The sequence below is a fragment of the Pollachius pollachius genome (assembly GCF_949987615.1).
Source record: "Pollachius pollachius genome assembly, chromosome: 8".
Lineage (NCBI taxonomy): Eukaryota > Metazoa > Chordata > Actinopteri > Gadiformes > Gadidae > Pollachius > Pollachius pollachius.
This window is the reverse complement of record NC_136941.1, coordinates 7,143,125-7,154,966: the sequence shown is the minus strand read 5'-3', so window position 1 is coordinate 7,154,966 and position 11,842 is coordinate 7,143,125. Positions and strand designations below refer to the sequence as shown.

The following is an 11,842-nucleotide window of genomic DNA, read 5'->3' as shown; positions in this document are numbered from 1 at the left end:
CACCCAACACACTCAAACACGTAAAAAGCCTGCACACACACACACACACACACACACACACACACACACACACAGTGTCCATATGCGACTAATTGATTCAAATAGCCAAAGGACCTTGTTTAGCAGAGGACAAGGAAGTATTTGATCAATTTGAGCAGCCACTGTGTTAACTGGCCAAGTACGTCCCTGTAAATCCAGTTGTCTGCCGAGAGTAGATCTACTGCCTCATCCAAGACCCCAGGCACTGGCACACCTCCGTTTCCGTGTGTCTGTGTGTGTGTGTGTGTGTGTGTGTGTCTGTGTGTGTGTATGTGTAAGTTTGTCTGTGTGTCTGTGTGTGTGTGTGTGTGTGTGTGTGTGTGTGTGTGTGTGTGTGTGTGTGTGTGTGTGTGCGTGACAGATACTAGGCAAAAATACTTCTGTTTGCCTGTTTGTCTTCTATGTATTTATGCTTTCATGCATTGCTCCGGGAATGTGTCTGCTTGTTTGTGTCTGCATGTGCATGCGTGCATGTGTGTGTGTGTGTGTGTGTGTGCGTTTGCGCACACGTTGAATCCCATTGGTTTGCTTCGATTAAAACAGGAAGTAAAGAGAATGTCCCAAACCCACCCAAAAAGAAAAACATCAGGTTAGCATCATTTACGCCTTTCAACTACAGACCTGTAACCGGTGGTGTCACGTGTGTGTGTGGTGTTTGTATGACGGAGCGTTACTATAACTCATCACATCACAACCAACCTCTCCATGCGTCTCATCACAGCCGCAGAGATCTTCTGATGCCATTAAAACACGACCGCCTCGTTGATTGAGAGCTTTGTTTGTGAGCTGCAATGCGATGACTCACTGAGATTATATACATACAACACTCAAACACACAGGAGTGGGGGCCGGGTACTGACTGCATTACCACCACCCCGAAGGCTCATCCTAGCCTCTTCCAGGCCAGTTCTGGTAATGAAGGAGGAATTATACATGTGCTATCGTCACAACACCTCTCCCGTTGATTAGTATCGACATAGTCTCACAAATCAGACGTTTAATCAGACGATTACCGTCTGAGGTCTGATGGCAGACGAGCTAAACTCTGGTGAATGGGTGTTTAACTTTCTCTCACTTCATATTAGTTTTGATCAATCATCTTGCTGGGGGCGGGAATCTGTAAGCATGTGATTGACAGACGTGATTGTGTAGGAATACACTTATTGAAATCCCTTTCCTGACGATTCATCCACTCGTGCACATGAGTTTCACCTCGGTGGAACACCTCCGTAACGCGACGGTAAACAATGAGTAACTCCGCCCTTTGCAGTTCTTGGTTGCCACCCCCTGAAGTTCTTCTGTAACAGTAGGAATGCTGGATCAGGGATTAGTATAGACCAAATTGATGTTCTATATCTATATCTATATCTATATCTATATCTATATATATATATATACATACACACATATATATATACATACAGTTTAATTATATATATATGTTTCGCCTATATGCATTCAGCAGCGGCGCACCGCCGCTGCTGGATCGTCAGTGCCACTGCAAAAAAAAGAAATATATATATATAAATAAAATTGTTTCTGCCAAGTTCAAGGCACATTTGCACAATGATCTGGTCCAAGCAGATACCTTGACTCTGTTGGTTGTTATGTCATATTTGGAAGCTCAATCTGTAAATTTTCCCCAAAAAATCTCACCAGAAGTAACCATTTAACCATAGGCGTCAGTTCCGCTGGGGACGCGTCCACACCAGTTTTCATCAAGATTCATTTTGTACACACCACTTGTAAAAAGACAACAACACAAGTTTAATTATTATGGATTATTACACGGCTATTCTCAATGCTGTAGACTGCTCCATTCACTTGCATGGGCCTTACCAACATTCAGCTGTCAAATATTTTTGTTTATTACACGGCTCTTCTCAATTCATAAAAGTATGAATAGACCTCTGAAGAACAAGTCCTGCCTCCGAGGCTCCGGTTCCATCGGTCAAATGTCTATGGGAAATAACATGGGTTTTTTAAATGATCGTAAATAACAAACTCTCTAGGTGACGAAGAAGTAAAAGCTGCTCACGTTTTGAACTACATGCTTTTTCCATCTAGATTCCACTTGGGTTTCGGATTGTCGGTGCCGTAAGTAGTAAACGTTTATTAATGTTACTTTAACGGCACCGACAATCAAAAACACATCGCATCACACACATCCAAGGTTACCGCACTCGACTTCGTCTCGGCCAGTAAGCTATCCACGAGCCGGGCATATCAAACTGTTTATTGCCCTGCATCTCTGTGATTATCCCTTACTTATGACACGGCTCTTCTCAATGCCGTGGAATGCTCACGTCCAGCATATTTGACCGCTTCAAGGAAAGTGATTTTTTTGCCTCTGATTCACGTCATCTGTATCACTCCGCAGACCGGTAACTTATCCACCCCAGCGTATTCGGTTGCTAAGCAACGTCAACGACTTTGGCGAACTATTTCTCTGCTGATCAACGCTACGAATGATAACAAATACATTGTAAAAAGACACACTGTGAAGTTATTTTTTCGTTTCGGCAAGTAGCCAATACTAATAATACCAATACTCTTTGGCTGGGATGCAATGATGAGGCATCAGACAATCAAGTCATTTTAGCCTGAATACATAGGTAAGAAGCACCAGAGCAGGTTGCTAGTACCATGGACAGTATCAGAACGATAACCTGTTGAACTAAATGGATGTAGTAGGCTACACCACGGGATGCATCTGCAGACCACTGCCACATAAATAAAGGTAAGACGTGATATTTATTGCTTAAGATTTGCTGGTGCTGTGGCGTGGTCTTTTGTGTTTTGAGTTTGCACTCAAGTGGTCAGCTGTTTTAACTTGCAATTGATAGTCGGTGGAGTCGGTCTCTTGTTGACACAAAGTGACTTTTGGTCATTCTTGCTTTGCTTGAATTCCGGAATAATTGTGGGGGGGAGTGCATGAGTTTTGGTCAGAATGCCTGATGTAGGCTAGATTGGATGGAATGCGTGTTGTGAATTGAGAACAGCCAGCTCATGATGTGATACAGCGTTGAGCTGTGCAACAAATATTCTTTTCTTTTTCAATCTTGACGACTTTTGTAGTGCTGTGTGTAGCCACACGTTTGCCCCTTCTGAACTTAAATACAGTTAATTTCCTTTCCTAGCGCCTCTTGTTTATGTTGGTTGCTTAGCCATGTCATGTCATGTTGTCAACATTGGATACATGGAGCAGAACATAGTGGGTCATGTGTCCGATGCTTTTTGGAAACGTTTTCTTCATAAAACGTGCCAGACAGATTTCGTATACATTTTATTCCTTAGTAATTAGCTACATGGGTATGCCGTATTTCAGAACCTTTCATTACCGGCACTAAAGAGAGAAAAAAGAGTGCATCCTCATTGTACCCAGCACTTCTGAAAATGCACTTCCGAATGCGTCTCTGTCCCCAGCACATTTCAAACCAAACTGAAGTCCATGCATTTAACGTGTTATTTTTCAAAATATTCTTCCGGGGGGCGCATGCCCCCTGACCTCCCTAGCGTTGCTAGGTTACCAACTCACAGAACCACTGCTACAAAAAATTCTAGGGGAAACACTGTATATATATATATATATGTAAGCGCTGCTATCCCAAGCGTCGTATAATAATATGAGTGCATGTGTGCATGTCTTGACTCATGATGCTTCCATTAATGTACACACACGTTATTATAAGTTATATCTGAATTTCCTGAGGATGACATCATCAAACGGATGGCGTGTATGTGATTGCTCAAAATGACACCGGATCACAGTGCTTCTTTACAGATAAATAAATGGAGCCAATGATGAAGCCATTCCTTAACAAGGTAACTGAGAACCTGCCAAGTCTTCGAAGTCATTCACCATTTCTCAGCTCCTGCCTCGTTCGTAACATCACTGTGACACGTCGGCCATGTTGTCTCCCTCGTCGACAAAAAGCAAATCCTGCGTGAGGCGGTTACAGCGTGAAGAAACAAGCGCAATTCAGAGAAAACATAGACCATAATCGAGACTTTGGAAATAACTCGTTTTGACCGCTTTTCCCCTGACGTTTAGGCACTCCTCACGTGCTAAAGCTAATTCTGGTACAACATCGGCGCTAAGGTCGCCGCATGTTTACATCAAACGCGCTCTTGACGAAAAGACCCACTTGGGAAGAAAGACGCCAGGAACATGGCCGCGGCTGATTACATCCCCAGGAACGAGAGGGTGCTCATCCCTCATAAATCACCCAGCCCACCACCCTTCATCGGGGGGGGGGGGGGGGGGGGAGATGGCAGGATGGGGTGGCCAGGCATGGACAGCGAGCAGCACCGGAGACCCCAGCCCTAATGCGCATTGTCAATTATCATCTTTACAATCAGCACACAGACGGTCGCCCTCATACAGAGGGAGGGGGTGAGAGGGAGGGAGACAGAGAGGGGGGAGACAGAGAGAGAGGGAGACAGAAGGAGGCAGGGAGACAGAGAGAGAGGGAGACAGAGAGGAGACAGAGAGAGGGAGGCAGAGGGAGGGAGGCAGAGAGAGGGAGGCAGAGAGAGGGAGAGAGAGAGAGGGAGACAGAGAGAGGGAGCCAGAGGGAGAGGGAGACAGGGAGGGAGAGAGAGAGAGAGAGGGAGACAGAGGGAGGGAGACAGAGAGAGGGGGAGACAGAGAGAGAGGGAGACAGAGAGAGAGGGAGAGAGAGGGAGAGAGGGAGACAGAGAGAGAGGGAGACAGAGAGAGAGGGAGACAGAGAGAGGGGGAGACAGAGAGAGAGGGAGACAGAGAGAGGGAGAGAGAGGGAGAGAGAGAGGGAGACAGAGGGAGGGAGACAGAGAGAGGGGGAGACAGAGAGAAGGAGACAGAGAGAGGGAGAGAGAGGGAGGGAGACAGAGGGAGAGGGAGACAGAGGGAGAGGGAGACAGGGAGAGGGAGACAGAGAGAGGGAGACAGAGAGAGGGAGACAGAGAGGCCTCACCGAGGGGTATGGGTGGGCGGTGCTGCTGGCCGTGTTGAGGTTGAGGGAGGCCAGGCTCTGGTCTGACAGGCTGGTGCTCAGACTTCCTCCCAGGCTGCCGGGACTCTCGCTGCCCTCCGTGTCCGCATTGTACAACGCTACCTGTGACACACACACGCACACACACACACACACACACACACACTCACACACACACACACACACACACACACACACACACACATATACACACGCACACACACACACATATACATGAATGGCTTCATGTGGGAAGGTGATACACATGAACTATACAGCGTTGTTGTTGTTGTTGTTGTTGTCATAAAGTATGGTTCACTTTTTATATTGCTGGAATGCACCAATGTATTATAGGTTGTCTACATCCTATTCTGTGAGCAACTTAAATTTGTGTGTGTGCGTGGTTTTTTTACGTGTGTTTGTGTGTGTGTGGGGGGCGGGGGGGGGAGCTTTATATATGGTGGTAAAAGCAAGACTTACAATCAAACACTTCATCAACACTTCACTATACAATTTTACAACAAGATATATTTAGCCAGAGGAACTGAATCAAGTCAATCCAAAGTGAATCCGGCTCAAATGGGTCCAATTAATTTGACGTGGGAACCAGTGATGGACAATTAAATTGGATTTAGAAATGAAAGTCCTGCGAGCGTTTTGCTCCACCCATGCATTCGACACTGAGCTGTGATGATTAATGAATACAGATGGTTCACTCAAAACACCAGGCTTCTACTTCCTGAACCTGGAAGGTCAGCCTTTCACATCATACAGTTTGACAGCTACTGTACTGTACTGTACTGTACTGTACAACAGCCTCACAACAGTAGAGACCTGAAAGGATTCTGTGTTCAGCATACTAGAAAACTCAAAGCTCGGGTTCACACCAACCTAGTGCCTTAAACTTGTAACATAAAACCTAACTTGTAGCTCCACCTCTAACTTCAAACTTCAAACTTGTGCCTTTTAACCATAAACTTATCAACCTCTAACTTGCATCTTTTAACTTCTAACCTAACTTTCAACTTCTAACTTCTAACTCATAACTTGAACGTGTAACTCACACCTAAACTCATAAATTGTAAACCTCTTGCTTGCATCTGGTCACTTGATTTAACTCCCGTGTAACACTCCTCCTGCAACTCCTAACTTGTAAAGCATGTCCCTTGTAAGTCATCCCTTGTAGTTGCACCATGTCCTACCTTGTTGGTGACGGTGTTGATGGCCAAGCTGGGGGAGCTCCCTCCAGACATGATACAGTCCATCCTCAGAGACTCAGACTCCAGGGTGTAGGGAGTGGACGCCTGTTGGGCAGGGAAAACATCCCATCCACCCCATTAAATAAAAAGAAACAGAAGAAAGCTTCCCATTTGCATAGGAGAGCAATACTTGTGTTGCCAAAACAGGTGAGGAGCAAAACAAAGAAGAAATTAATAAAGCCCTGTTGCATATCCGCAAAAATGTTAATCTCGGTCAAAGTGGTAAAATAGTGGAATAAATCTGTGTACGCCTGCTTTGAGTAACAGTGCCTGTGCGTGTGCACTGCACATCGCAGGAGCTGTAGTCTACCCCAGTACACTTGGAGCAAAGAGTATTTGGACTGAAATCGGGGCCTTGGATGTCATCATATTTAACAGGAGGTTACATAGAGCAGCTTCGTCTACAGCTGGATTGTCTCGCCTTGGAAGCCTATGACCTGTCTATCCCTTCTCTATAGCAAAGGCTGCGCTCACTCACGATCCAACAGTGAGTTCATGCCTTTTTTCAATTCTCCTCAATGTTTGAGAAGGCATTTCAGAAGACGTGTCTCTGTGTCTGGTCGCAGTGAAACTCAGAGCCAAGCCACTGCTTTCCATTAAGTGTTCAGGAGGCCAGGGACGACGTTAATCGCATTGGGCCCGGACAAACCAGGGGGGGAAATGGGATGCACCCTTTGCCTTAGATTCCTGGAAACAAGGGGCAGCTCATTTAATTTTGTTTAATTAGCACACACTTAGAACACGCGGATGAGGACTCGCAGCACGAGTCCGACTAGACGAAGGCAGACGTGTTTTTCATGACTTTCCAGAAAGGTGAGTGAGCAGTCCATCCTTATTTTTCATTTTTAATAAACATAAAAATGTAGAGTCGGCTCAGCTCGGTGTAAGGGATTCGGGAAGGCTCCGAGGTCGATGGAAGGTTAAACTGACGCAGACTGCTACAGACTGATTTGTTATAATAATAACAAAAAAATGAAGGAAAGTATTTTCACTATCCTCAGGGTTCAAGGTATCTGGGCTGCGTCTCCCAAACTGCTTACAGTAAGAGGATTGGTTGGCAACAATGCAATCTTTAATTTATGATAAACTCCCCGGAGCAGAAAAAGTGTTTTTGTCGCGTTTTCCATGACTAAAGAAGACTTAGCGGGACAATAAGGACGAGGTGAAGATTCAAGGCAGTCTGTGGAAGCTGAGGAACCAGACAGAATACCTCGAGAGTGACGCATACTGAAAGGCGACAGCCAGAAAGGTCGCTGCAGTGACAAACCGCGACATGGGTGAGTGGTATAATCAAAGGTTTTATCAGAACATACATGTACATCTATGCATTCTGTATACATTAGTATTCTCGAGTAATGGTAAATTGATGGTATAATTTATTTATATATACCGTTTTGCTTTGCCTACCTTGCACTATTCCAGACCTTTTTGCACTATTCAGAATTTATTTATTGTACATATTACTTACCTTATTTTATTTTATTTCATTTTATCCTTTATACATAATGCACCGCGGGTCAGAGACAAACAAAATTTCGGTTCTGCTATTTGTCTTGTACATTGGTTGTAATTGACAATAAAGCTGACTTTGACTTTGGTGTCAAATCAGTAAGTCAGTACATTTGTCATGATCCGCCCCTGGTTTTCCCATTCACCTGCCTGCCACCCTGATCACTCCCAATTAACCCAACCACCTTCACCTGTGTTTCCCCTATATCAGTCCTTTCCTCCCAAACATTCCCTGCCAGATTGTCTCTTGTGTTTCACAGTGCTTTCCCGCGATTCGAATCCTGACCTACCACCTATCCTGCCTGCTCTCCGATCCTCGCCTGTCTGACTATCCTGCCTGCTCCTGATCCTCGCCTGTCTGACTATCCTGCCTGCTCCTGATCCCCGCCTGTCTAAATATTCTGCTGGTTCCTGATCCCCGCCTGTCCGACTATCCTGCCTGCCGATCCTGAATCCGAATACACGATTGACACTGTTCCACGCTCTTCGCCCGTCTGTGCACTTGGGTTCAGCCAAACGCTCACGTTACAACATTAGTAAAACATTCAGGTTTAATTTCTTTGCCAACTGCCCCAAAATATCATTTGCATTATTTTCAAATTTTGCTTTGTCAGAAAATGAGAGCTTTGAATAAATGATTTGAATAAAAAGAAATTGAGGTCAAGGAATATCTTGCATAAATGCATTACCCAATAGTCATTTTCTGTCCCAAATGAAACTATCTTTTAGGTTATTTTGTACCCAAACTCTGAGTAGTGACGAGCCGCAACAATTGGCAGCCGTCTCCTTCTCTAATCTTCTTCTTCTTCTCCAGCGTGCGGCGGGCTACACTCCGCCCACCTCCTCCAACAGTTAAGGCTTCTCTAATTGTCCTTAGCCCATGTGACAGCCCCCCGTTCGTCTCCCCGCAACGTCCGTCGGCAGTGGGGGAGGAAGGGGGAGGGCCCTTCCGCGTTAGGACAGCGAGATGACAAGGCTCCGAATTAATTAACGTGCGTTAAGAAATAAAGAAATAATGAAAGGGAAAATAATAAAATTGTTGGGGGAGGAAAATACGTCTAATGGCAGCCCAAGGGGCTTCTTGTGGTAATAAGCTGGAACACACGTCTCTAATCCCACCCTCCTCTGTCTCCTGGATTCTACCTCTCTTGAAACTCTCTCGCAACCTCTCTCTCAGATTCTACCTCTCCTTTTACTCTGTCCCTCTTGTTCTCTAACTCGCTCCCGCTTCAAATCTCTCATTGAGACTCAATCGCTCTTCCTCTTTCTCTCTCTCAATTATACTTTTCCTTAAAACTCTTTTTCTCTCGGCCCCAACCCCAAAGCTCTGTAATACTCTCTCTCCCTACCTCGTGTTATTACTCTTTCTCTCTCTCTTTCCCGATTCTACCACTCCTTCATTCTCTCTCTCTCTCTCCCCCGACCCCACCTCTCCAAAATACTCTCTATCTCCCTATCTGATTGACACATTCCCCACCTTCTGTTGTTGTTTAGTTTCTCCTTTTTTCATCACCATCCTCCTTCACCTCTCTCTCTATTTCCATCTGTTTCTACCTCGCTCATTCCCTCTCTCTCTCTCTCGCTCTCCATTTCCATCTGTTTCTACCTCTCTCTCTCCCCATTTCCATCTGCCTCTCTCTCTCTTTTTCTCTCTCTCAAGCTCCTGCAGCAATGCTCTTTGCCCAGGGGGAGAAGCAGAGAGCAGAGGGAATATAATGAATTGAGTTATATATAGTTATTTATAGTAACACACAAAAAAACATACACACACACACACACACACAGAAATATACAATGAACGGTGGACACACAGGCATTAATATCTGAAGATAGACAAATGGACAGAGAGAGATAGCGATAGAGAGAGAGAGAGAGAGAGAGAGAGAGAGAGAGAGAGAGAGAGAGAGAGAGAGAGAGAGAGAAGCCGACCAGAAAGCAGGTGGGCAGACAGACTAGATAGTGATTATTTTAGCCAGACATACGACAAAACAATGAGCAGCAAGCAAAGACGAAATGGACAACGACTAAATAAATATAGACCGCAAACCAGATCAAAATGCACTAATGGTAAATCTGAGCAAGACTGAATGCAATCAAACGACCATGAGAGAAGCTCTGATACACAGAGCGGTCCTTCAGAGCATTTATTGGGCACTTTGGAAACGTTTTCAGAACAAGGATGTTGGAATTGGTCTTGTATTTGTCAGTTGGTTGGTTCCCTCCCCTTGAATATTACGAGGAATTATCAGTGTTGTGACTATTATTGGGAGAGGGAGAGCGCTTAATCTAAGCATCAACCCTTAATGAAGAGAACAGCAGAGCAGTGTTGGTGCTAGGCTTTTACCTTCGTCCAAAACCACAATACCCTCACAGGACTGTACTGTAGCCAAAGCGATGCCAGAATATTCTAACAGCAAGGCAGATTCTAATATATGCAGTGTACTGCATATGGACGTAGATCTGTTTACCGCTTTTGTTTCTGTTTATCTGTCACACCAATGACACACATTTATCCCCTGCTTGCTAGGCACACAACAGATGTAGGCAGGAGGAAGAATATAGCAGCTTCTCACCAGGAAGGAGAATAAAGACAACCCAATCACGCCAGCGTTTAATGATCAATCAAGAATAGCTTAAAACAAATTTAAGACTTATCTAACTCGTGACTGTTGTTGTCATCCAAATACAATCTCGTAATGACATTGTAGCTATTGATTCCAACACATTTCATGAAAAGGAAACGGAGAGTTTAGATCAAATATTGAGGACACTGAGATACAGAGTTTAGATCCAATATGGAGGACAGTCAGAGAAAGTTAAAATCCAATATGGAAGACACTGAAACAGAGAGTTTAGATCCAATATGGAGGACAGTCAGAGAAAGTTAAAATCCAATATGGAGGACACTGAAACAGAGAGTTTAGATCCAATATGGAGGACACTGAACAAGAGAGTTTAGATCCAATATGGAGGACACTCAGACGGTCGCAGCCACGCTGCATTCAGCCAGGTGCTATCAGCAGGTCACTGGACGGAGCTAAGGCTGCATACTTGTAATGCAGGGCTGATGTCGCAGTTCTGTCTAGCCAAGAAAATGCCTCCATCACCACACTCGCTCGCACAAAGCAATACATACAGAGATAGGTCCCTCTGATAGGTGCTGCTGAGAAGCCAATTCTGCCTCTCAACCACTGCCTATACCCTCTTGACAGATGTATTTTTCAATTCTGTTGCTGAGGCCAGTTGATATGTTGGGGAACGAGACACGGGCTCCTCAGCATGCGTTCCTGTCGATCACCAGGACTCTTTCAAAAAGAAACGCATCGGACTACAGCAATCAGATTAAAACGTCTCGACCCGAGAAGGAAAAACAATGAAACCCTTTAGAATGTTAAGTGTAACGTTGGTGAGAGAAAGTACACCCACCATCACCAGACTGACGCCTTTCAGCCATGTGGCCACGTGAAGCACGTTCTACCATGCTTCTTTTGAACAGACATGGTTTCCCTTCTAGCTCTGAAAGGTTCTGATATGTACGTGTAGCAGTGGACCCAACCAGGTAGTCAGAATTACTATTTGGAGAGGGGAGGCTGTGGTGTATCCAAATAAGATTAAAAACTACTTAAGGAATGAACGGTGGCACGGCCCCAAAGAAATATAGATTTGTCCTAAATGTCCTCGTCATCCCAATTTTCTCAATTATATATTTTGTACAACTGTTTTTTAATTGGAGTTTTCGTCAGTCATTCTTCCCTGGTAAAATAAGGTATTTATTTTTATACAACATTTCATCGAATTGCCCCGGAATGGATTCAAAAGTCTCAGATGTTTGGCCGTGGAGGGTCTGTGGTTGATTTGCTGGTTTGAGCAGCCTCACCTGACCCGAGCCAGACTGATTGGACTCTGGGGCTGGGTAAAGCTGCTCAACTGCATTGAGTAATCAATGTGCACAGGTTTAACCAGCCATCACCACACACACTCAGGGAGAGTTCTACTGCATGGATCTGTCCTCTGTTTTCTTAAACTCTGCAATAAACCAGTTTAAAGTTCAACATCACC

General features: G+C 44.8%; 1 protein-coding gene across 1 annotated transcript in view; it reads right to left on the bottom strand.

Annotated features, from left to right (window-relative positions):
- The window catches only part of LOC307079604 (forkhead box protein J3-like), a gene marked incomplete at both ends in the record, with an annotated part of 44,805 nt that overhangs the window by 13,464 nt on the left and 19,499 nt on the right, over positions 1-11,842 (bottom strand). The window contains 2 exon segments of the mRNA XM_079742041.1: positions 4,998-5,138; positions 6,218-6,319. Of these exon segments, the coding sequence (XP_079598167.1) occupies positions 4,998-5,138; positions 6,218-6,319 (243 nt within the window).